Raw genomic sequence first — 26,414 nt, forward strand, 5'->3', positions numbered from 1 at the left:
CTTTGCTTCTTAGTTTCAAATCTTTTAAAAATCATGTAAACATTTTCAGCAGGCAACTAAATAGGAAATATTTTCAGAATATAAGAGATCAAATGTTTGTTTCTATGCTGAATGTGCTGTAGTTCTTGGTTGAATGCATTTAAAAATGCAAATTTACTTAAAGTGGTATATAGGTTTGGAGCTTCTGGGCATGGCCTGGTATACTTGGATTTTACTGAATTTGAATATCTTCCAAAATAGTGATTATCAAGAGTTGTCAGTTTTTGGAGTATTTCAGATTTTGGATTTTTGGGGTAGGGATGTTTGACTGGTAAAGTCTATGCAAGTATCCTCAACTTTGAAAACACTGAAATGCAGACAATGTAGACCCTGGGGCATTTGAGATGGGGACTGTCAGTATGTACTACAGCTGGTGCCTGCAGAGCACTTGTTCATGCCGGGCTTCTGGTCATTTATAGGCTCTGACTCCTGCAAACTCCGCAGGCTGCATCTGCCAGGACCTTTGTGTTTTCTCCACTTTTCTATTTTGTGAAGTAGTGATTTGGGAGGCAGGTAGCTTGTCAGAGCTCACAGGACTGAACCCGAGTCAAATCTGCGTGTCCTGGTGTCACCTCTGTTAACCACTCTTCAGAGTGTACTGCTTTTCAGCCAGGGTCTTTTCTCCAGATGTTACTGTAATAGAGACTCTGAAATACAGTGTTGTTCATTTTTGGAGTTTTCTCAAGTTAGGGTCTGTGTGGAGAATGCATCTGAATTCACAAGGAGGAATGGATCAGTTCCTTTTTTTATTTTTTTTAAAGATTATTTTATTTATGACTATATTGTCACTGTCTTCAGACATACAAGAAGAGGGCATCAGATCTCATTACAGATGGTTGTGAGCCACCATGTGGTTGCTGGGAATTGAACTCAGGACCTCTGGAAGAGCAGTCAGTGCTCTTAACCTCAGAGCCATCTCTCCAGCCCATGGATCAGTTCCTTTTAAAGTGTTATTAATCATGTTGTTTGCCAGGGATTCAGACACAGCAGTGTGTCTGGTAGTGAAGGCAGGTGGTTTCTAGAATGGGACAGTTTCTTGGTGAGTGGCAGTCTCCTAGTGCCTTTCTCTGTTTGATGTGCACTGAGAAGGTCCTGGCTGACTCTAGCTTTTGTCCTTCTTTATTATTCACATGGTATGAGGTCTCAGAATACTGAAAACAGTGCATGCACTTGGACTTGCTGTTTACTAGAAAACCATAGGGCATTGTGTTAGGAGTCTTTACATTGAAAGATGAATCTGTTGCAGCATCCTGTGGAGGGTCATTTTAGATCTTCACAGAGCATCAGAGGTAGTAAGCTGTGCCTGTGGTTGCATTAACCTTTGCTGTGAGCAGGTGTGTGTACCACCACCAAGCTGAGCTGCTTAGCTTTTCATAATTTTGCAGCCTAGTTTTAAAATGTTACTGACTAGCAGGTTGTGCTAGATTACACCTTTAAGCCCAGCGCTCAGAGGCAGAGGCAGGTGGATCTCTGTGACTTTGAGGCCATCTGGTCTATGTAGTAAGTTCCATGATAGCCAGAGTTACACGGTAAGACCCTGTCTCCAAAAAAAGAAAAAAAAAAAAAAAGGATAAAAGGTACCTATTTCTTTCATCCTCATATTTGCATACAGAATTTAGAATTTCACATATATTCTTGGCCAGAATCTTATTAGTGAACATCTGCCTGAGTTGTTGGGGCGCAAAGCTACAGAAGGCATTCAGGAGCTTTGGAAAGAGCTATGGGAGGAGACTGGCCATAACTGATCTAGACACAGCCAGCTTGAGTACTTGCTAACTCACTTTGGCCTACTTAATTGTCTCCTAATGAAGGAGGCTGTGGTCAGAACATATCTGTGAGTCTTGCTCTGCAGAAACGAGTGTATTTGCACAATCCTAGACTTCATGAGTTTTGCAAAGCATCTGTATTTCTTTGTGTTATAAACATTACACTTGACAGTTCTGACAACTAGATGTTGCTCTCTGATGGAGTAACAAAAATTTACAATAAAAGGCAAAGACACTGGGAAGTGAAGTCTTTTGTTTGTTTCCTGAGATAGGTCTCAGTGTGACCTAGGCTTGTTTCCTCCTGCTCTGTAGCCTGAAGGGTATGGGGAGAGGGTGGGGATGAGAGAAAATGTTAGGTTTCTGGGTATAGTACAGTGAACAAAATCAGAGTTCTGTTACTCTCAGTATGAAATGGTTGTTTAGTTACAGTTTATTTCTTTGGTTGAAGTTGCTATATATTTTTTTTAAACTGGTTATCCCCTTTCCCAGTTTCCCCCTGCCTTTATGAGGGTGCTCCCCCAACCGCACATCCACTCTTGCCTCTGCACCCTGGCATTTCCCTACACTGGGTCATCCAGCCTCCACAGGACTAAGGGGCTCCCCTCCCTTCCAGATAAGGCAGTCCTTTGCGACATATGCAGCTGGAGCCATGGGTGAGCACTTTTCTCCAATTCTTTGATGTCAGGTTTACACACATTTGTCAAACTGTACAGTGAAGTCTCCCTACCCCCAATGTGGAGCCTAGGTTGGCCCTAAGTCATACATATAGCTAAGGATAACTTTAAACTCTGAATCTCCTGCTTCTATGTCATGAGTTGCTGGGATTACAGGTGTGGCCCTCATACTGGTTCATACAGGCAGGCTCTGCCAACTGAGCCACACCTCCAGCTGCTGAGGTGCTTTTTTATGAATCACTGTATACACATACAATTGCTGCCATGTATTCATGCTTGGATTTTGGTTGGTTTGGACCTTCAGTGTGGAGTTTGTGCTCACCTTCCCCCAAAGAGAGCTCTCCCCGCTTTATAGGCAGTACTTGAACTTGTGACCCCTGCTTTGGTCTTATGACAATTGGCATTTTAGGTGAACTCCACTGCATCCAACCCTTGGTTTCTAAGTGGCTTGGCGTGATAATCTGCATTTTAATGCTGCACTGTCTTTGTGGTGCACGAATTCATAAACTGTCCTCTCTGCTCAATACACTATCTCTCTTCCAGGTGTCTTTCAACTTTTCAGTGTTTAAATGCTGATTGTTTAAAAACAATTGTATGCAGGATGAAACTATAGGCTATTTCTTCCAAATGAAGGATAACTGAAAGTTTGACTTTCTTTTTCCTCCTCTTTTTTTTTTTTTTTTTTTTTTTGGAGACAGGGTTTCTCTGTTTAGCTCTGGCTGTCCTAGGACTCATTCTGTAGACCAGACTGGCCTCAAACTTAGAGATCCACCCGCCTCTGCCTCCCTAGTGCTGGGACTAAAGTTAGGCGCTGCCATCATGCAAAACTTTTGGCTTTTCTAAAACCTCTAGAGTATATAGTTAACGTAGGGCTGTAGCTCAGGGGTAGCCTACGTGTGGGAGGCCTTGTGTTCAGCCTCACATATCACCAAATAGAAAAACTTTTATTTTGTTTGTTTTTAATAAATCCTGACTGAAGTTTTTCCTCCCTCCATCTCTCTCATTTCTCCCCATCATCCTCCCCTCTCTCCCAGATCCACTTCTCCATTTCCCTTCAGAAAAGAGAAGGCCTCCCCCAAAAAAAATTTTTAATGGTAAATGTTCAACCCTTTTGAGAACGATTTGGGTTCATAGTTTATATTGGCATTAGAGGAAAGAAATTGAGAAACAAACTTAGAAGAGCTTCAGGAACAGTTACCTGTATTGTCTGTCCTGTGGACAGAAAAGAGTACACTGAACCAGCCATACTCTCACGGTAGACCAACATCTGGCACTTTCTTTGTTGCCTTGGTGACATCAGACATTTATAATGTTAATTCATGTGTTGTGCATATAGGGAAGCCTAGTGATGTCACAGCTGTTACAGAAGCATGAAGGAGACTTCAGTGGCCCTTGTCAGCTTGAAAACTTAGGATATTTGGCCTGTTGAGAAGAGACCTTAGCTGTTGGCCGTAGCCATGTATCTGGCTGAGCTGACAGTAAGCTCTGCTCTGAGTTTTACTATTTTTCAAAGCACAGATTGTCCTCTGCTAGGACATTATGTCATATATAAGTGTCTGTATGTGTGTTTGTGAGCTACCACTGTGTGGGTGTTGGGAACCAGACCTAGGTCCTCTGTAAGAGCTTCAAGTGCTTTAACTGCTGAGCTGTCTCTCCAGCCCCCACAACTTGCTTTTGAACTGTCTTCATTGCTTAATGGCAAAAATTGGTTTTGAGAAATGAGTCAGTGGGAATTTAGTTGCTGTGTAAACAAACATTGGTAGGATTTAGTTTACATAAACTAAGACAGCCATGAGGTCCGTTAGGACCAGTGTGTAGATGCCAGTATAGGATGGAAGGGAGTATGTGTGATGCTACTAGAAAACCTTTTGACTTGCAGTTTGTGTCTGTCTGTCTGTCTGTCTCTTGGGCCATCTGTCTTCTTGTCAATAATTTTCTTTTCCTAATGTTTTTATTTGAAGAGGGTTATGTGTATGTGTGGCGGTCAGACGGCAACTTGTGTGAGTTGTGGGTTACTGAGCTCAAACTCTCATCAGGCATGATGGCAGGTGCTTCTGCCCTACCCACTGCTCCTCTTCAGCCTTGTCTCTCTCTCCCTCTTTCTCCTTTCCTTCTTTCATCATTCCCCCTTTCCTGTCTCTTCTTCCTCCTTTGTCTTCTCTCCTTCCCCTCCTCCTCCTCCTCTCCCCCCCCCCCCTTATTTTGTAGGTTACCCTGGCTGGAACTCACTATGCTGCTCAGCTTGGCTTTGAATGCATGACAGTCTTCTCCCTCTAGCTTCCTAAGGCCACTCTGCCCAGCTCGAGAAATATTTTCTAAGAATAAATTTATAGGAGTTGGATTTGTATGAAAGGAAAGAAGATGCCGACAAGCTGCTCTTTGTGACGTCTGCCACTTAGACTCTCAGGTGCCAGCTGAGGCCGCCATGTGTGCTGCTGCTTCTCGGCTGCAGGTGCATTGCCCACTGTTAGAGTAGCCGGAGGCCTGTAAGTGACAGGTAGATGATGGCTGACAGGGGGAGCTGTGCAGTGGCCAGATGACACTCTGGGACTGAGATGGCAGAGAGCACAGCCTCCTGCCTAGTGCCTTCTAGTATTTTTGGCCACTTGTTTCATAGCTGGTGTCCGTTAACATGTACAGTGACCTTTCCTACTAATCTCTTGTTTCTTCTTTGACAACGCAGCAGTATTGTAAGTCCAAAAATGCCATCCTTTAATATAAAATTATTCATTCAAATTTATTTATTTATGAGTCTATGTAGCTTTGACTACACTAGAACTCAGCCAGACAGGCCTTGAACTCAGAGTTCATCTACCTCTTCTCTCCATTCTGACTGGATTAAATAAAACCTCACAGCACCACCATGCCTGGTTTCTGTATTTTTTTGAAGTCCATATTAGTTTATTCTACAGTTCCTCATTCTGTCTGTGTTTGGATCCTTGAACACAGGACAGACAGACTCCTATTTTTCAGTGCAGTGCTCCTTACAACATATTCAAACATGATTTTTAAAAAGGCGTGAGTAACTAGATCCTGCATGTCCTTCTCTGGGGTCTGGCCTGATAAGTGTAGTCCTCATCTTGCAGTAAAGAAATCTGTCTTTGCAACAGACAGAAATCTGCAACCAGTGAAAACAGTTGTGGAACCTAGTCCCAATAGATACATCGACAACACAGCTTTTGAACCTAAGGTTCAGAAATCATTGCAGAAGAGTGGGTGGAAAGAACGTAAGAGCCAGAGGAACAGGGGTTTGCTGTGAGGTTGTGTCTCCTGGGAATGTCAGAAGCTCCATTCATAAAGCCTCACCACCACAACTGCCTGAACGTGAGCCAAATAAGGAGGTCACCAATAGACATGCTAATGTGGAACAGGATAAACTCATGAGGCCCAGCTCTACCATGAGCTACAGGCAGCTAAGGAATGCTGAGAGTTGGAGACAGTCTTCCCAGAAAAAAAGCACACCAACTGGCTATCTAGTAAGCACATATCATATATATATGCTTCAGAGTTAAGTCTGGAATTCCTAGAGGTTGAAAGTCTAGCTTAGCTAGCAATGGTGGCATAATGGCTCTTTTAATCCCAGCCAGCATTTGGCAGACAGAGGCAGGTGATCTCTGTGAGTTTGAGGCCAGCCTGGTCTACAGAATGAGTCCCAGGACAGCCAGGGCTACACAAAGAAACCCTGTCTCGAAACAAAACAACAAAGACAGGGACCAGTTTTCAGGAGTCTTAGGTATGAGGATTCCTGTAAGTGCAAGACCTTAAGTCTGGCCTATGTATCAAGACACTGTCTCAGAAAACTGAGAGAGAAGGCCAAATACTAGTACATGTGCTTTCATCTCTGTACTCGCATGGCAGAGACAGGTAGATCTCTGTGAGTTGAAGGTCAGCCAGCCAAGGCTTTACAGAGGGAGCTTCACCTAGAGAGACCCTGTCTCAAAAAATCCCGAAGAAAGAAAAAAAGAAAACATGAAGTTTGCCTGCTGTGGTCAAAGGTTAAAGTGTACTTCTGTGAGGTGGCACAGCATGTAAAGCTCTCACCACCAAGCCTTTTCGGTCCTACATGGTGGAAGGAGAAAACTCCCCTGATTTCTCCCCGACTTCACAGGTGCACCATCACACAAAGCTCATGTCCTATGGAGAAAGTATGATTGTGAGCACTGTGAAACAGGCTGGACACCACTGTCCCTGGCCCCCTTTCCTATAGGATAGGAATTGGAAGGAGACTGAAAAGCTGCTACATAATGAGGGATTTGAGGATTACTTTGTGTTACTCAGCAACTTGAATTGGAAAATGTAAAAAACAAAACAAAACAAAAATATCCATGTGCTTTTGCCACGAACACTAATCCTAAGGCTTGTCTAAAAGTCAGGAAAACAATAGCCTGACACTGAAGCAGCCTGTAAGAACTATTACCTGGTGATTGACTTATGTTCGATACAGAATCTTTCTCTGTAGACCAGGCTGGCCTAGAACTCAGAGATTCACCTGCTTCTACCACCCCAGTGCTGAGATTAAAGGCGTGTGCCATCATACCTGATCAGTCCCTGATTCTTGATGTCTTTAATTGACCAGTGCTGCCTGAGCACTTTTACAGAGGTACAGACTTTCCCTCTTCATGCCTCTTTCAGGAGAACTTTTTATTGATTTGCGAACTATTGTTGTTCTGTTTTTGTGACTTGCTTGAGACAAGGGTTTCACTGTGAAGCCCTGGCTGGCCTGGACTTGCTGCAGCACACCTGTCTTTGCATCCTAGGTGCAGGGGTTGCACCTGGGGTTATAGGTGTGTACTAGCATGCCCAGCTTCTTAGGGAGAGCCTTAAAAATGCTTCCCCATTCCCCAATACAGTCTTAACAGCTAAGGATGACCTTGAAATTCTGATTCTCTTGCCTTCCAACTACTAGGATTTTAAGTGTGTTATCAATCCCTCTTTATGTTGGAGTCAAACCCGAGTTTTGTGCTTGTTGGACAAACATTCTGTTGACTGTGCTTTATCTCCACCTTGCTTGGTTGGTTGGTTAATTGGTTAGTTGGTGTAAAACAATCTTATACTGTAGCCCAGGCTAGCCTGGAACTCACTGTGTAGTTCAGAATGGCCTTGAATTTATGGCAGTCTTTGTGCTTCAACCTCCAAAATGTTGAGATTATAGGTTTAGCCCATCATATCCTACAAAATAGTTATTTTCTTAGAGTTTAAATGGGTAGTTTTTTTTTTTTTTTTCCAAAAATAAAAGCATTTTCTTTTCTTCCATTTGAGATATTGGCAGTCCTGTTTGGAATAGAACTACATACCTCTATGCATATTTAACAGAAGGGTCTATTAAAAATAGGTCATTTGAATATGACAGCATTTTAATGTGATGAGATCTGGTGTTAGAATATGTGCAAATTAAATTTATCTAATGTTTATTCATAGTTTTTCTTTAATGAAGAAATTAGTATTTCATTAGCTTAAGTGAGACACCAGGACTGCAATTTGTAGTGAGTGACTCTTTTTGTGATGAGCAGGAATCTGTACATAAAGTGCCACAGAATGAGGAGGTGGTAGAAATGCAGTTTAGCAGTTTATTATAGTCATTTAAAAAAAAAAACCTACTCTGTACCTGGGCAAGGCAGCATATGCCTAGAATATTCCCAGCCTCTGGGAGGCAGAGGCAGAACACTCTTGAATTTCAAATTGGCTTGGGCTACATAAAGAGTTTTGTCAACAAAGGAAAATAAGGAGGGTTGGGAGTATGGACAAAAGAACTTAGAAGAAAAAGTATTCTGAGAAAAAAAGGAGTAGATTTTATATTGTTAACAGTTTGGCTTTTTTTTTTTAGTGAAAAGCTGCCTTGGGAAACATGGCATATGATAACAACAGAAGCTTGTCATCTTAGCAGACAGTTGCTAATAGTGCAGGGCCTGGGAGGAGATGCTGGTTTGCTCTCCTGGCCCTCAGCCTCTTCCCCTACTGTCTGTCACCTGTCCTCCCTAAGGAGCCATTCTGGATACTGTTGTTTCAAACTGTTGTACCTTTTGTGAGCATCCACCTCCTCCCATTAGAGGCTGACAGAAAGGTGATGTGCTCCTCACATCTGACATCAAAGTGATTGCCTGTGTTCTTAGTAGCTTGCTCTTAGCTCATTGTTTTGTTTCTGCTTCTACCTGATTCCCTACCCTACCTCCGACAGCCTTGCTGCTGCTGCACATTTGAAACATCTCTGGCTTATGGTGGTAGGCACTCCTCCCAGGTCAGCTCCTCAAAGTGTGCTAACGGGCACCTTGCCAAAAGTTTCTTTTGGGAAAAGTGAATGGATCTGGAATGCCAGGCAAATGTGGGCTGTGTGCTAGTGTGTGTACAAGAACAAAGGAGTGACTAAACCTAGGGAGGGACAGCACTGTCATGTTCTGGAAAGTTGAACTGGAAAGGAAGCATGCCAAAAAATGTAGGTCATTAAGAATTAGCCTGGTTTTCTTCATTTATATTTTGTCCACAAGCCTGTAAGATGGTTAGTCTTTATGTATTCACAAGGGGAATTAACTTTACTCTTGTGCCTTTTAAGTGCCAGGAATTACGTTGAGAACCACACCTTTATCACGGAACTTTAGTGAGATCAGTGCAGTAAGGGGGGGGGGGGGTCTGGCATCTGGGCTAAACTAAGCAAGCGTAGAACAGCTGACTACCATAGGCCACAGCCACACAGAGATGGAAGTTTAGAACCAAATGCCACTTTCAGGGGGACGGTTGAGCCTGCCATGTGTCTTTCACGTGGTTCCTCTGTACCTAATGCTGTTTCTCTGGTTATGGCATAGGAGCTGCAGGAGTAGCTGTTACACAGGCTTTAGGATGCTGAGTCAAGAACTGATGTGCATATAGTGCTGACTCTAAAGGCCCTACCAGCAATTGCTGGTGGAGTTTGTGTGGGGTTTGAAGGTTTTTGGTTTGGTTTTCTGTTTTTCTAGATGGATACCCAAGAAGGTAGTTAGTTGTAGCATTTAAGTTAGCAAAAGGATTGTGTTTGTATTTATGAGTCTCTTCTGGACTTCTTGGCTCCTTTTCCTTTATTCTTTTCTGTTACAAACATTCAGTAACACTTTCTGTGTGCCAGGCCACTATTAGGAGACAGAGTAGTCAGTAATGTAGACAAGATGCTGACTCTTGAAACACTGGGACTGTATAGTTGATTGGCATTATTATTCCTGCTGAGATAAGTGAGTCCAAGACTACTGATTTCTTAGTTTTTGGATATAGATGTAGGTACTCACATCCATGGATGTCGTGTGTGTGTGTGTGTGTGTGTGTGTGTGTGTGTGTGTGTGTGTTGTTGGTTTTTGGAACAGGGCTTCACTATGTGGTCTTGGGTCTGGTACTTACTTTGTAGATCAAGCTGACTTTAAACTCACAGAGATTATCCACCTGCCTCTGCCTCCCAAGTTAACTGTTGTTTGTGTATTACCATTTGTCTCTATATATTATAAATGGAGGTAGTGAACATATTTGAGAGTGTTTGTGTGACATATTTGTCTATAATCAGTTGTTTCATTCAGCTCTGAATGCTTAGTGTCTCCTTTGGCTTAAAAAGTGTGGTGGTTTGAATATGCCTGGCCCATGTGAAGTGACACTATTAGGTGTGGCTTGTTGGAGGAGTGTGTTACTGTGTAGGTGGACTTTGTGGTGTCCTAGTGCTCTAGCTCCGCCCAGTGTGGGAAGAGAGCCTCCTTCTGGCTACCTGTAGAAGCCAGACTCCTAGCTGCCTTTGGACCAGGATACAGAATTCTTGGCTCTTCCAGCACCATGTCTGCCTGGATGCTGTCATGCTTCCTACTATGATAATAATGGACTTAAACCTTTGAAACTGCAAGCCAGCCTTGGTCATAGTGTCTCTTATAGTAATAAAACCCTAACTAATATGAAAGGTTTAGTTTAGTTTTTTTCCAGTTCCAGAACATGTAGACCAGTGGACCAGCCCCAGGCATTAGCCTGTGTACTAATTCTTGATGGGCATTGGAAGCCTCACATCTAAGTTAAAGCTATGGATCAATCTTTATAAGGCAGTTTATTTTGGATTTTATGTTTTAAGATAACATGCCTGTAAGCTCACTTTCTTACCTGAAGTAGGTATCTGTGTGACCTTGGAAGGTACATTTTTATCCTTATCTGAGATGTGGTCAAGAGGAAGGTAGTAGAGTCCAGAGATGGCGCAGTGGGAATAGGGCCTACAGTACAAGCCTATAGCCTGTGAGGAATCCTGGGAACTCTACAATTGTCCTCTGACCTCAGCAAATGTGCTGTGGTATTAGCTGTCTTTCCACTCCCAGATCATGCAAACATACATGCACGTCATGAAGATACAAGAGAAATGATAAAACACCAGTTCTAAAGATTTTCAGAATGGCGTAATGGTGACCTTTGGTACTACTCGACTTCCTGCCTTTTTTTTTTTTTGTTTGTTTGTTTTGTTTTGTTTTGTTTTAAAGAGACCTGCTCAGGCTGTTTGCTTTGGCAGCCTCCTGACCATTTCATTGAACTTTTTAAAAAAAGAATTGGACTCTGACAGTTTATGGAGTATTGTTAAATCACTACCACTGATGATGTGGTCATAGTGAGGACACTCTGAAGGTCAGGGAAAAGACCACCTAGATGAGAGAAAGCAGTGCTGTGCAGGACAAGGGAGATCTGTACAGAAACTGCAGGAGAGAAAGGTTTCTAGGCTGTACTGCTGGTTTTGTGTCAACTTGACACAAGTTGGAGTTATCACAGAGAAAGGAACCTCAGTTGAGGAAATGCCTCCATGAGATCCAGCTGTAAGGCATTTTCTCAACTAGTGATCAAGGGGGTGGGGCAGCCCATTGTGGGTGGTACCATCCCTGGGCTGGTAGACCTGGGTTCTATAAGAAAGCAGGCTGAGCAAGCCAGGGGAAGCAAGCCAGTAAGTAACATCCCTCCATGGCCTCTGCATCAGCTCCTGCTTCCTGACCTGCTCTAGTTCCAGTCCTGACTTCCTTTGGTGATGAACAGTGATATGGAAGTGTAAGCTGAATAAACCCTTTCCTCCCTAACTTGCTTCTTGGTCGTGATGTTTGTGTAGGAATAGAAACCTTGACTGAGATATAGGCATAAGTTGGACTATAAGGCCAGCAGGCACACAGGCAAAAAGCCCACTGGGAGGTTGGGATGACTGAACTGTCCTGACTTGCAAAAAGAGCCCTGGAAGTTTTGTATAAGAGTGACCTAGGGATTCCTCAAGACGAATCTGGCAGTTTGTGTGAGATTACTTGGACAGGATAGGAGAGGGTAGAAGGAAACTGGTATAGACTCAAGGATGCTGTCTTAACTAGGGTTTCCATTGCTGTGAAGAGACACCATGACCATAGCAACTCTTATAAAGGAAATAGTTAAATGGGGCTGGCTTACAGTTTCAGGGGTTCAGTCCATTATCATCATGGTGGGAAGCATGGGAGCATCCAAGCAGGCATGGTGCTGGAGAAGGAGCTAAGAGTTCCGTCTTGATCCAAAGGCAGCAAGGAGGGACTAGATGTGTTTCACAGTGGGCATAACTGAGCATTTAAGATCTCAAAGCCCCACCTCCACAGTTGACATACTTCCTCCGATAAGGCTACACCTCCTAATAGTTCCACTCCCTATAGGCTAAGCATTCACACGTGAGTGTAGGGGGGCAAATCTAGTAATCCACCGCAGAGGTTAAGCCATGCTGGGCCAAAATGGGATGGGCAGGCCTTAGGTGAACCCTGAAACTGTCATTTGAGCAGGGAGTGCTAGAACAAAGCATTTCAAAGGGAAGGAGTGGGATTAGGTATAAGAAAAGTGGTTGCAGGCAAGGAATACAAAGCTCACTCTCTCCATTTGCACATTTTAATTGTTAAAGTTGGCAGTAAAAGGACTTTTTAGTCTTGTCTTGGAAAAAGACTGGTTTGTCCTGAAGTGTGTCCCAAATGTGGATGTGAAGGAGAATAAATTCACCTTTATCATTTGCACTGCTCCCATAACACATTTAGGATCTGTCATTTAACACATTTTTTTCCTCAAGAGAAGTCGGATGCTTTTCATACCATATCAAATGCTCTGGACACCCTGGAGGATCGACTGTTGAGTTCCAGCAAAGAAAGCTCAGCTCAGGCCCATGTGATGTGGCACGGTTGTGCCCAAGTCAGGGAGTACCCACTGAGCCATGAGAGCCAGGCTGACTCTGACCAATACTTTGTTAGCTTAGCAGCATTCCCCAGGGAGCCAGACAGTCAGGGTAGAAGTGTGAGCTGGAAAGAATTCTTCACTTATCCTACTTCAGGAAAAGAGTTCACAGAGAATCTGTGACCCAAGGAAGAGAGAAATTTGGATTATTAATTCTTACTAGAACTTTGGTAGTTGGCTTCAGTTGCCTAGTGGGATTATCTTAGTTCATTAAAGTTTTTATGTATCTGTAAGAGGGTTTGACTTAGTTGAACATGGTGGACACAGAAAAGGAATGTATGGCTGGCTGGTTCCTGAGGGGCCAGAAGAGAGTGTTGGGTTCCCTGAGACTAGACTTAGAGATGCTTATTAGCCACCGTGGTCTTCTGCAGGAGCAGCTAGTGCTCTTAACCGCTGAGCCATCTCTCTAGTCCTCTTGAGGTTTTAAAAGATTGGGTCTCACTGTTTTAGCTCCTCGTGGTTTTGTTTGGTTGTCTAAGCCTCCCAAGTGCTTGCAAATGTGTATACCCAAGTTGTGGGGTTTTTTTTGATTTTTGTTTGTTTTTTTTTTGTTTTTTTTTGTTTTGTTTTTTTGAAACAGGGTTTCACATTATAATAGATCAGGCTGGCCTGGAATTTGTCAATCTCTTGCCTCAGCCTGGATTGAAAGATGTTGGTTTGGATTTTGGTTTTCTGTAGTTTGAGATAGGCCAGGCCTCTTATGACATAGGTTAGCCTATGGCTTTGAATTTTATTGTTGTTTTGTGACATGATCTTATTTTACTCAGGCTGACTTCCAACTCATTTTATAGCTGAGGATAACCGTGACTAGTTGGTCTTCTTGCCTCCACTCTCAAGCGCTAGGATCTCTCTGGTCTGACATGCCTAGCAAATATGCATTTTTAAAGCATTCCTTAAAATGTTTACTAAGGTGATGATAAATGTTTAATAGAGATGATGAGATTAATGACTCCATAGCAGAACTCAGAACTCATGCACTTTTAACATTGAAAACAATCAAGAAGAATAAACGTAGTTTCTTCAGTATTTCTTTCAGTAAATATTGTTTGTGGTGAGGTGGATGCTTTATTGAGGCCAGAAACCAAATATGACTTGATTTTTAAAACTGGTTAAGAAGTCTAAAGAAACTGGCCCTGTTACAATTTATGTTTTAAAGAGTTCAGATGATTGACAGTTCCGATGCCAAGCATGTAGAAGTCACTAGGAAGCTGAAAGCCAAAAGCTGAATTTGTAGACCAGTTTAGTGTACCTTTAATACAGAAGTTCTACTCCTTAAGGGAGTTGATATTGTACATGCATGTACACCTGAGCGCCAGAAGAGGGCACAGATCCCATTACAGATGGTTGTGAGCCACCATGTGGTTGCTGGGGATTGAACTCAGGACCTCTGGAAGAACAGCCAGTGCTCTTAACAGTTGAGTAGTCTCTTCAGCCCTGGATGAGAAAGTTTTAAAGTTGGTTCTACACTACTCTTGGGACATAGAGAAACACAGCTGAACCCTAGGTCATGATAACATATAAAAGCAATCCTGGGGCTGGCGATAAGGCTCAGGGGGTAAGAGCTTGTGTGGCCTTCCAGAGGACCTGGCGCACTCCTTGGTAGTCACTGTGATGTGTGCTCTAGTCCCAGTGGATCTAATGTCCTCTGTCCTCGACAGGTGTTGTATACACATGGGGCACAGGTGTGCATACAGGCAAATCATCTGTGCACATAAAATAAAAACAAATCATAAAGAACTAAAAATTCTAAAGCCATGCAAGTGCTTAAGCATTTAGATTTTGTGGAATTATTGAAGGAACTTGGATAAATTGAGGAGCACAGAGTAGTAGCCATTGGGTCTTAAAAGTGACTGGCAGGATTCTAGAAGTTGACCATGGAGACTACCATAACTAAGGGGATGGCCCAGGAAAGCTGCAGAGAGAGGCTCTGTCCACCGAGGCTTGGCATGGTGGCACGGAGAGTGACTGAAAGTAGAGAACACAGGGCCATGACCCTTCAGCCCCTCATAGTTCCTTCTCAGACATGAAATGGGGTATTGCTGTCAAGTTCCTAATGTGGGGCTGCTCTGTAGGAAGTGCTCAGTAAAGAGAACTATTGCTTTGTGAAAGAAGAGGGGGAGTGTGGCAAATGGGAAGGTTTCAAGCTTTGATTAGTGACAGGAAAAAGCTAGCTGTCAAGAGGGAAGGTTGGGTTTAAAGCTAAGTTTGCAAACTTCTAAGGTCCTAACTTTCCCCTTCTGCCAGATGGCCTGGAGCTGGGAAGCCACCTACCAGGGAGTCATGACCCCTTGAAGCAGGGCAGAGGCTGGCTCAGGAAGTGACTGCTGCTATTAGAGGGGGGTTGTGAGCCCCAAGTAGTGTCATACACACAGTGGGGAGGAGGTAGGACAGAAATACACAGAGCTAGGTGATTGACAGTTGAGAGAAGACAATCTGGGAGACAGCCATACTGTTTGAACTGACGGAATGTGTGGTAGCCTTCTTCTCTGCCTAGGCTAGATTCCAGAGATCTCAAGTACAACCAATAGAGTCCATGAAGTATTAGAAAAGTAATTTTTTTGTGCGTGGGGAGTCACTTCATGCTTCACAGTAATTCTGTTTTGGGTATTTAGCACAGCGCCTGGTATGTCATTAGGGAAAGGAGCTGGTGCAGAAGAGTAGCCTGAGGCAGGAGAGAGCAAGTGTCCTAGGGTCCAGCTGTGTGGTCTGGGGTCTCACCACCATCTATAATGCTATAATTCGATGCCCTCTTGTGGCTGCACACAGATGTACATGCAGATTTTTATCCATCTTTCTTGTTAATTTTTTGGGTTGGGTAACTGTGGTTTTGAAACAGGGGTCTCAAAATGTAGCCCTGGCTATCCTGTAATTGCTCTGTAGACCAGCCTGGCCTAGAATTCAGAGGTTGCCTGCTTCTGTCTTTCGTGTCCTAGTTGTTGGGATTAAAGGTGTGTGCCACCACTACCCCACTCCAATTATTAGTTTAAAAAAATTGTTAGACAGCCTGGCCCACAGAGAAACCCTGTCTCAAAAAGTCAACAATCAATCAAACAAACAAACCTGGACTGGAGAGACGGCTCAGAGGTTAAAAGTATTTGCTGCTCTTCCAGAGGACTTTGATTTGATTCCTAGCACCCACACTGGGCATATAACCATCTAATTCCAGTTCCAGAGGTTCTAATGCCCTCTTCTGGCCTTCTTAGGCCTGCATGTGATATATACGAGATATAGTCCTACATAAAATATTTTCTAAAGACAGTAGTTGAGTGGTTTGAGCTTTAAGAAGGGAGCTTTCTTCTGTAGCTTCAGTTGTTGTGTTTCGCCCATTTCCCATGTGCAGCTGTGCTGTCCTCATTGCTGTGGGATGGCTTACTCATGGCTGTTTCCTCAGACTTCGGCGTTCTTGCCCAGCCTCAGGGACCCAGCAGGCGTCGTCTTCCGTCCAGCCTCATGGGTTCCTTAGGTGCTTTCTGCTGCTGATCCTCAGACTGTCTCCTCTGTGCACAGCAGCTTCCTTCATCTGCCCTCCCTGTAGCAAGGGCAAGCAGCCTTTTGTTTGAACCAGTGTTTGCTGTATGTCAGTGCTGTCTCCTGTGCACATTTCCTTGTTCTATGCTCCACACTGAGTCCACAGCTGGTGGACAGAAAGGCTCACTGTGTTTTGGTTGGTTTGTGGTTTGAGGCAAGATCTCTCACTGTGTGGCCCTGAACTCTGAGATCTTTCTGACCTTTGCCTCTCAAATGCTGGGATTAAAGGTATGTACCTTATCTTTGCCTTAATAGAGCTGAGCTGGGAAGGTAGCCTGCCTCCTTTGTGCTGGCCTTCAGGACCACATATCCCTCTCTAATATGAAGTCCTCAGTTTCGAGTTTACTCACGGTCACTATTCTGAAGTCCTCTTTTCTACTAAGTATTTGTTATTTGGGAGTCAAATACAATAATTCTTATAATGTCACAGGCCCCTTTGGAAGAAAAGAGGGCACTGGGGTCTGTGGGTTTGCAGTGATGCGGGGTGAAGAGGAAGTGAGAACAGACATGCTTAAGAGAGACTATGTCTCCATTTGCCCTCTTTCCTTTTTAGTCACTTATTTAAATATGTCTGTGTCTGTGCAGGTGTATAAAGGCTCATTATGCTTGGCAGCAAGCACCTGTACCCACAGAGCTCGCTCGCTGGCCCTCCACCTGTGATTCAGACATAGGAGGGGTATGGCTTGCTGATTCAGCAGAAACAACCCAGCATATTGTACTTACACGGGACACTTCTTGAAGAAAATATGCTTTTTGCAAAAGAAAGGAAACCTGCCAAACTGCATTCAACCCCAGTGACCCAGGTAGTAGAAGCAGAAACAGAGCCCTGATATGTATAACTTCTCTGCCGGCCTCCAGGGCTCCACATGTCACCTGGGGGCGTACACACAATAAATGCAAAAATGGAAAAAAAAAAAAAAAAGAGCACATACTTTTCATTCCAGCATTCAGGAGACAGAGACAGGTGGACCACTGTGAGTTCAAGACCAGCCTGGTCTACGGACTGAGTTCCAGGACAGCCAAGGCAACACAGAAACTCAATATCAGTAAGAAAAGGCAAAAAAATTTTAAACGGGGGTCGGGGTGTGGGGAGAGATTAGGGACCCATTGAAAAGTTACTTTTGAGCTAGAAACTGTTTGCTTTTGACCTTGGAATGTATTAGTTGTATTTTCTCCCCATCTGCTTATGGTCAACAGATCTGGGTTCCAAATCTGGCTCTGACATTTGCCAGGTAGGATGATGACTTAAAGGTGAGGGCAGCAGAGAAGGAAGCCTTACACGACTGACTCCAGCAGTGTTTCTCAGTATTGGATCACCCAAGGGGCATGTGAAACTACAACTTCGTGGGCTGCTCCCATCATCTCTAGGGCAGGATTGGCATTGAGGCTTGAGAATTTGCATTCTGAGTAACCTCTAGGTAACTGAGGAGTGGGTGTTCAGGTGCAGTTGACGTGCCTAGCTTACTGTGGATAGACGTACTGTGTTAGAATTCTTGGAATGCATTTGGAAATGTGGGATTTAGGATCAAAGAGGTTTTTCACTGTGAAATTCAGGAGTCATTGTTACATGTATTTGAAGGAAGAAAAGTTGGGGAAATGACAGTTACGAATGAATATTTTATAGTTAGTCTAAATATCTAATTGGCTAGATATGTGAGATTGTTTTTGTAAAATGTACAGTGAATGTTAAGACACAGTTGAAGCAGTGTGTTAAATAACTTTGTTTAAAAACATTGTAGTTCATAATGGGATATAAAGTAGCTTAACTTAGCTCTCTCATCTTAATGTACTGTTGATTGTGTCATCTTTCTCTTTCCCTCCAGGCTGCTGACTTGAGTAAACCAATAGATAAAAGGATATACAAAGGAACACAGCCCACTTGTCATGACTTCAACCACCTAACGGCCACAGCAGAGAGCGTCTCTCTCCTAGTGGGCTTTTCCGCAGGCCAAGTCCAGCTTATAGACCCAATCAAGAAAGAAACCAGCAAGCTATTTAACGAGGAAGTAAGTAGCACTGCACCTCAGCTGTGGAGAGCCCTGTAAGAGTCTCTGTGTTCTCACTCAAAGGGAGCAGGCCTGTTACAGTCTGAGCTATGCCCACTTCATTTGCCCAGCTACCTTTACCTAGCATTATACAAGTTTAAATGTGGTAGATTACTGTTTTAAATGTGTTTTTCCTTGAAGTAACTGTGTTGTGCATTTGTACAGAGGATGATCAGTTATCTACAGCAGATACTTTAAAGCCCTTCTGCATGGGGCTAGGGAAAGATGGCTCAGTGGGTCAAGTGTTACTTTGGATTTCCAGTGCCCACATAGAAAGCCAGGCATGGCCACGTGTATCTTTCATTCCAGCCTTGGGAAGTGGAGACTGAAGGATCCCTGGGATTCCATACTCAGCCAGTCTAGATGAGCCAAGTGAGAGACTGTTTTGTTTGTATGACAGTAGAGGAATCTGCATGTATCTAACTTCTGGTCTCCATGGGCGTATGCTTCTGTGCATGTGTGTATACATGCACATACATCACTTGTATAATGGGGACAAGCATATTGATAACTTAAGATGGGATTTTTGGAGGTTTTTGTTTTGTTTTTTTGGGACTGGGCCTCGCTGTGTAGCTCTGACTGGCCTGGAACTCACAGATTCTTCTGTCATTGTCTCCCAAGTTTTGGGATTAAAGACATGCACCACCATACCCAGCTCTTGATATGTATATTTTAAACAAGAAAATACAGAATTCCAGACATTGTTCACATCATTGGACAGTTTCATACAGATGGTGGTGACTTGTCCTTAGGCTACTCAAATTATAGCTTAAGTGTCTGTATGTGTGTTTGACAGGCATTTGGCTAAGGGGTAGCTTTCATGCTCTTGAAGATATTTCTTATATGATTACCTTTGACATGGTTAGACCTAAAAGTGAATTAAGAGACACAGGCTTTGTAGTGTTGTATGCACTGGGGTCTCCACTTCTGTTCAGATAGGAGCTTGAGCTGTTTGACCTACCCATCAGGAATCTATCAGGACTTTTTACACAGCAGACAGAAGTTGGCAAATAGATTGTATTTACTCCAGCTGTTACAATTGCTTTTCAGGTCCAAACATTAGCACGTATTTGGTCCTTGTCCTCCTCTTTTTCAGTATGGCTTTCCTAGGGAGGTGGATACTCTGGGTTCCAATCTCCACCTTGTTACTCAGCCTTTTATTACATGGAGCAGGAATGTGCTCTCAATTCTAGTTTGTAAGAAGGAATTGTTGGAAGGAGAATAGCCTTGAACTTGATACATAGCAGCTGCAGTTCTGATTCTTAGCAGTCCTATGGCATATGCTATCTGCTTATCCACTATTATCCTGGGTCCTTCTGGGTTAACTGGAAATAAACTTGCCCTTTAAGTCAACAGCTGAAGAGAGAAACTGCCCCATTTTCCCTTAAAAAAAAAAACCAAAACAACTTAATCAGAAAAGAATATTTACCCAGATATTTTTACTAATGTCATCTGATTTTTAAGTAGCTGAGTGATTTGGTTTTTTATTTTTATGGGGACTTGAGGAAGATGGCAAGGTAGGAGGCACAAAGTTGCTCTTCTCTGCACTGTTAACAGAAGCTGGAGTTGGAGTCATTGTGGGACTTTGTATTTGGGTAGAAGAGCGTGTGATGGACTGGGAATGGATTGAAGCCCGTGCCAAGTTGTTGGTAAACAAGACCCAGAGGCAGTTCTGACTGAGGATGGCACAGAATGCCACTTAGAGAACAAGAAAGGTTTGTGTGTTGTGCTGGGGGAGGGTTGGGAATTGGAGCCCACATAGCTTTAAGAATATTCTGGCCACATCAGGGCAGACCCCTCTGCCTTGGTGATGGAGCCACAGGACAGAGGGCAGCTCCTCCGTCTTCATGATGTAAGCTCAAGTTCTTTGATTGTGGTTTAAAATGGCTATTCAGACTGCTAGGACTACTGTTGTTGCTCATAATTGAAAAGTGAAGGGGCTGGAGAGATGGCTCAGTGGTTAAGAGCCCTGACTGCTCTTCCAGAGGTCCTGAGTTCAATTCCTAGCAACTACACAGTGGCTCACAACCATCTGTAGTGGGGTCCCATGACCTCTTTTGATGTATCTGAAAACAGCTACAGTGTACTCACATAAATAAAATAAATAAATCTTAAAAAAAAAAAAAAAGTGAATTGTCTTTACAAATCTTGGCGATAGGAGTCCATTTCCCAGGCATGAGGGTTGCCCAAGTTTCTCAGAATGCTGGAAAAAGGTGTCCCTGTATCTGTTCAACCGTGCTCAGCATCCGTGTGAAATAGGGGGTTCTAGGACAGGGACATAAGAGGGTAAAGGTTGGGTCTTCACTTTCCAGATGAAGAAATCTTCAGAGAGAAGCTGAGTGTCTTGTTCACATCAAGTGATAAGTTCATAGCTGTCATGATAGAGCTGGAGCAGGGGTGAATTCCAGAAACCCTCTCTCTGCTGGTAGGCTCTGTCTGTCCTCCTCAGCAGCACTGTTAATAAGGACGGACGGCTAGGGAACTGTAGGCACGTTGTCACTGCCTCAGCTGAGGTGCTGGTGGCCTAAGTACTGCATGTGTTTGTTCTTTGGTTCTTTCATGTGCATCAGACTGGCCTGGAACTCACTTTGTAGCCTGAACTTACAGAGATCCTTCTGCCTCTGCTTCCCAAGTGCTGGGATCATAGTTGTGTTCCACTACACTCAACATGTGTATTCTTTAATATGTGTCAAATAAAGCCCTTTTAAACTTACTCTATGTACATGAGTCTTTTGCCTACATTTATGTCTGTATACCACATTCATGCCTGGTGCTGAGGAGGTCAGAAGAGGGTGTCAGATCTCCCGGAACTGAAGTTGCAGACAGTTACTAATCCCATATAGGTAGTGGGATTTGAACTGGTCCTTTGCTAGCTTTTAGCCACTGAGGTGCAACCCCTTCCCAAGGATCACTAATTTGAAGCCAGTCTCAACTGCACAGAGATCCTGTATCTAGAGAAAAATAGAGATGGAGAAAGATAACAGATTCTGTAAAGGGGTCTTAGAAGTTCTTCCAGAATAATAATACTGCTCTGGGTCTTGAGGCACTTGTGAGGGCAGAACGGAGGCAAGGGTACCCTACAAACTGAAGAAATGGAGCCAGGCATGGTGTTGTATGCCTGGAATCCCAGCACTTGGAATCCTAGTCTGGGCTTTAGAACAAGACCTGTCTAAAAACAAATCAGAACAAAAACAATTGTCATTGACTAGAACATCAAGTGACAAGAGGGAAGCCACTAGGTGGTGTAGCAGTGGTCACCAGAAAGAGGAGTTACAGCCAAATTATTCGTGTCTTGCCAGGGGGCTGCTTCTAATCAATGATCAAATGTGGGTTTTTAGAACTCTTTTCACTTTTAGAAGGTAGAGTGGAGCGAAGGAAGAGACCATGAAGGGTAGCAAGACCAGTGGGAAGGTTCTAGTGAGTGTCCGGTGAGAGCAGGGGCCTTGAAGTGGACTTGACAGTTCTCTTACTCATTCAGCAGACCTTGACCTGCAGCCCTGGACCTGCAGCAGCAGAGCAGACCCGCCCTTGGTCATCCTCTTGGAGGAGAGAGGTATAAATAGCAGTAGCACTCACACATACTACTGGCCACAAACGGTGACCCATTGCCGTATAGGGGGACATGCAGACTGCTTTAAGCTGACAGGTGAGAAGTTCTGTCAGAGGAAGTGATGTGCTTCAAGGTGAGCCTCTCAGGAGGAGGAGGAGGAGGCCATAAACATAAGGAGCTAGAGACAGGTCATTTCTGCAGCCGGGTGGCAGGTAAACCATTTGGGATAGAAAACAACACAGAATCAGGGAACCAAGACAACAGCTTTTCAGCGGGTCATTGTGAGGTGAGGAATGAGCATGTAGGGCCTGGTTCAGGCAGAGTTGCTTAAAGAAGCCTGGATCATAGGTGATGGGAAAACAATCAGATTGTTGTGGGTTAATTTTAAAAATCCCTTCTCCCTTCTCTTCCCCCTCCCTCCCTCCCTCTGTGTGTAAATGGTCAGCGCCTGAGGAGGACAGAAGAGGGCATCAGGTCCCCTGAAGATAGAGTTATAGGCAGTTGAGAGCTGCCTGATGGGGGTGCTGGGAACTGAACCCGGGACTTCTGCAAAAGCAGTGGGGCACTTAGCCACCAAGCTTACTTTCCAGTTTCTAGAGAGATGTTTGGGAAACTTACTATGGTTCCTTTTTAGAAACTGAGTTGGAGGGGAGGTATTAACAATTCTAAGGTTCTATCTGTCATTGCATTAAGTGAGACTGGAAAGGAAGCCAGAATCTGTAATGGAGGGAGGATAAAGGTTGCATTTTGTACTTGGTTTAAGAAACCTGCAGATACTTCAGGTATGGATCTGAAGGGCAGGTTTTGGCAGGTTGGTTGGTTGGTTGGTTGGTTTGCTAAGTAGGGAAATAAATGGGCAAGTTGACTACAGGCACAATTGCCATGTGGATGACTTGAGTTCCATCCCTGGAACACACATTGTGAAAGGAGAACCCGCTTACACTCTGACACATGCACACACACAAAACAGACAGATACATAAATGTAATGAAATTTAAGGAGGGATAAAAATTTGAGAGTTGCAGCCTATGATCACAGCTCTGAGATTCCATGCAAGGGTCTGTGGGGGAGCATGCTAGAACAAAATGGTGCTGGAGATTGAGCTGAGCATACCCCAGCTGTGTAGCCTTCTTCCTGCCCTTCCTCAGAACACTGACCCTCACCTACAGACGAGGGTTCAGAAACAGCACTCTGCATGTTGTGGGCATGTACCTCACCTCTTCAGCTGGCCGGTGTGAAGAGCAGCACTGGAGATGTTGAGTGGGTTCAGGGTGGGTGGTGGAGGAGGCGCACTGGTCCAGTGCCCCCCTGGCTTTAGAGCAGGGTGATGTCAAGGCTTCTTACTGGGGTGGGGGTGCTGGACGGAAAGGCTTTCTTGGGAGGGTAAACACAGTTTTGAAGGATAAGTTTTTAATTTTAATTTTGTAGGGAAGAGACTTCCCACTGGTAAGGCAGAGAGTAGGCCTGCCTGTCAAAACCTTGTGGTCTCTTTGTGTCTTCCTCGCTAGATCCCTTCTCTTGCCTACCTGCTACATTCATGTACATACTTACATGCCTCCAGTTCTGATGTCTGGTACTGGTACATAGAACTTTCAGATGTGTGAAGAAAATGGAATTGTAAGTTCCTCATATGTACTGGAGATAAAAATAGATAAAAAAATTTATATCTGAAAACAAGTATATTTTTAAAGGTGATTTTTTTTTTTGCTTGCAAATTAACTGTAAGAATTTTAAGTGCCTGTTAATAGACAAACTGGAAAATAGAAAACAAAAAGCCAGGAAAACATCACCTATAAATCCTAGTGCTTACAGTTAACCATCAAGTTAACCATCATAGATAGTCTCCCTCCCCTTCTCTTTTCTCCTTTTTTTGTGTTTTTGGAGGAGAGGGTGGTATTGGTGGTAGTGTTTGTTTGTTTTTTGAGACAGGGTTTCTCTTTGTAACAGCCTCGGCTGTCCAGGAACTTACTTTGTAAACCAGGCTGGCCTCAAACTTACAGAGATCCATCTGCCTCTGCCTCACTAGTGCTGGGATCAAAGACATTTTTGAGGTACCTTGCCTGGTTTCTTCCTTTCTTTCTTAATGGGGTAATAACTAAAGGAGTCAAACTTTTCAGTAGAGATGCCTGCTGACCTTGAATTTGCCCCTGGTCTCTTCAGGACTGTGAACAGAGGGGAGCCCTGGCACTGTCTTGTTCCTAGTGTGGGACCTATCCCCTGACACCGCAGAGACTCAGGCAGTTCTGTCTGCTTCTGACCAGAAGGCAAGGGAAATACCCAGTCCTTCTAGTCTCTTCTGGGAAGTGAAGTCCTTGGCTTCTTCCTGCCCCTCCCTTTTCTAGTTTCTGAAAGTAGATCTGAGGTTTCTGTTTATTGTTTCCTGTATGTATTTTGTAACACAGTTCATCAACAAGATGGTGGAGTCTACCTAGACATTGTGTTCACTGTTTTTTACTTGCTGGAGCACCCAAGAATTTGTTTTTGTAACTACTGGTTATATATTGGAAAGAAGTGTTACAAAGGGATACTTGTTATATTATAATAATCAAAATTTTTCTCTGTAAAAGTTCTGATTTGACGTATATCCACAAGATGGTGACTTAAAGGAATTTGGTTGGTTGGTTTGGGGTTTTCTGAGACAGGGTTTCTATGTGCAGCTCTGGCTGTTCTGGAACTCACTGTAGAACAGGCTGGTCTTTGCATTCCCCAGTGCTGGGATTAAAGGCGTGTACCACCACTGCCCAACTTGAAAGGGTTTTTTTTTTTTAATCATATATTAATAATATATAATAATGGCATTTTAAAATTATTTTTTATGTGTCTGTGCATATATGTGCATGTTCTTACTTCCTCTTGGAAGTCAGAATCGAGAGACAGAGTCCCTTAGAGCTGACGGTACAGGTGGCTATAAGCCTCTGGGTGTGGGTGCTGTGAGAGACTATCAGAAGGAAGCTCGCTAGCTGCTTATTCTCATTAGGCTCTTGACATTTTCCTATGTGTTCATTGTTGAAGTGATGTTTGTGATGTTTTGGTGCACTGTGTGAAGATATGTCTCTGTCCTTTGCCTAAGGCATTTTCTGATTGGTAAAATAAAGGGCCTATGGCCTATAACAAAAGGCAGGATAGTAGAGTGGGAAACCCAGCAGAGTACTCTGGGAAGGAGTTGGGTCCAGCAGATTCGACCCCGAGACGTAGGGGAAGTTGGACATGTAAGATAAGGAGAGGTGAGCAGCCATGTGGCAGACCTCAGATTAGTATGAATAGATATCTGAGTCACAAGCCGGTCGGAACAGTTCTAGCTTAAGGCCTAGGCATCCGTTAATAAGTATAAGCCTCTGTGTTATTATTCGGGAACCTGGACGGGCATAGAAAACACCCAGACAGTTGCAATACATGGTGTGCTGTGAACATTTTACCCCTTTACATTATGGTACCCCTCTACCCTCTTGTATCCCTTCTTACCTCTCAGTTCTCTTCTTGTTTCTGTTGTGTGTGAGCCAAGGAGTTCCATTAAGGATGGCGTAGAGGAAAAAATGGCTTCCTTCCCCTTTAACTGCTTAGTGCATAGAATTTCAGAACTGGCGAGGCTCTGTGAGCCCTTCCCCCTTCCACAGTGTTAATGAGCCCACTCTTCTGGAGACATTGTACAGGAATTATAGCTACTATGAGTTGACAACTAAAAGCACTAGGTTGCTGAGCTAGCAGAGCTGGTAAAGGTGCTTGCCACCGCCTTCGTGGTGGAAGGAAGGAAGAGCCAGTTCCCACAAGTGTCCTCTGGCCTCCACATGGGACTTTCCTTTTTTTAAAGTGTTGGCCTGGAGGTATAGCTTAGTAGTTAGGAGCACTTGTTGCTCTTCTAGAGGACCCAGAACTGGTTTCTGGCTTCCATTGGTACCTGTGCACATAGAGACTTGATTAAAATCAATAAAAGTCTTTAAAGAAACAAAGTCTAGTGGTGGACCTGAGTTCCGTTCTCAGCACTCTCGTTGGCCACTCAACAGTCTGTAAGTCCAGCTCTAGGGGATCCAGAGTATCTTCTGGCTTTAGGGCACTTGGACTCATGTGCACAGACCCACACGTATGTTATTAAAAGTAAAATAAGTCTTTAAGAACAAAAACCAAAACCAAAGTACAAGCCCAGAAATGAGTGTCCCACACTTTCTTTATCCAGCTCTTACCCTGAACCAGCCTTCTTTCTTACTTTATTTTAATGTGTGTGAGTGTTTGCTTGCATGTAAAACTGTGCCATATGCATGTCTCATGCCCAGAGAGTCCAGAAGGCATTAGATCTTCTGGAACTGTGAGCCACCATGGGTTCTGGCTAGTCTGATTGGGGGTGTACATTGAGTCAGTTTTGGTTTTGTTGCTTTTTTTAACTGAAGGAAGGAGATACAGTGATCTGCTTATTTTTTTTTCTTTCTACATTTATTTATTTTATGTGAGCACACTGTAGCTGTCTTCAGACACACCAGAAGAGGCATCAGATCCCATTACAGATGGTTGTGAGCCACCATGTGGTTGCTGGGAATTGAACTCAGGACCTCTGGAAGAGCAGCCAGTGTGCTCTTAACCACCGAGCCATCTCTCCAGCCCTTAAAGTCTTAACATTGGTAAAAAT

The 26,414-nt window shown here is 43.7% G+C and overlaps 1 protein-coding gene across 5 annotated transcripts in view; it reads left to right on the plus strand.

The window, feature by feature from the left end:
• WDR20 (WD repeat domain 20) overlaps positions 1–26,414 on the plus strand; it is a 65,437-nt gene that overhangs the window by 22,796 nt on the left and 16,227 nt on the right. For 4 of the 5 annotated variants that reach the window (XM_080940713.1, XM_080940714.1, XM_080940716.1 and 1 more), the window contains exon 2: positions 18,025–18,207. In XM_080940713.1, coding sequence (XP_080796839.1) covers positions 18,025–18,207 — 183 coding nt within the window. Of the gene's footprint in view, positions 1–18,024; positions 18,208–19,803; positions 19,913–26,414 lie in introns of those variants that run through there. The other variant, XM_080940717.1, reaches the window with a different exon arrangement.

The sequence above is a fragment of the Micromys minutus genome (genome assembly GCF_963924665.1).
Source record: "Micromys minutus genome assembly, chromosome: 1".
In the NCBI taxonomy this organism is placed as follows: domain Eukaryota; kingdom Metazoa; phylum Chordata; class Mammalia; order Rodentia; family Muridae; genus Micromys; species Micromys minutus.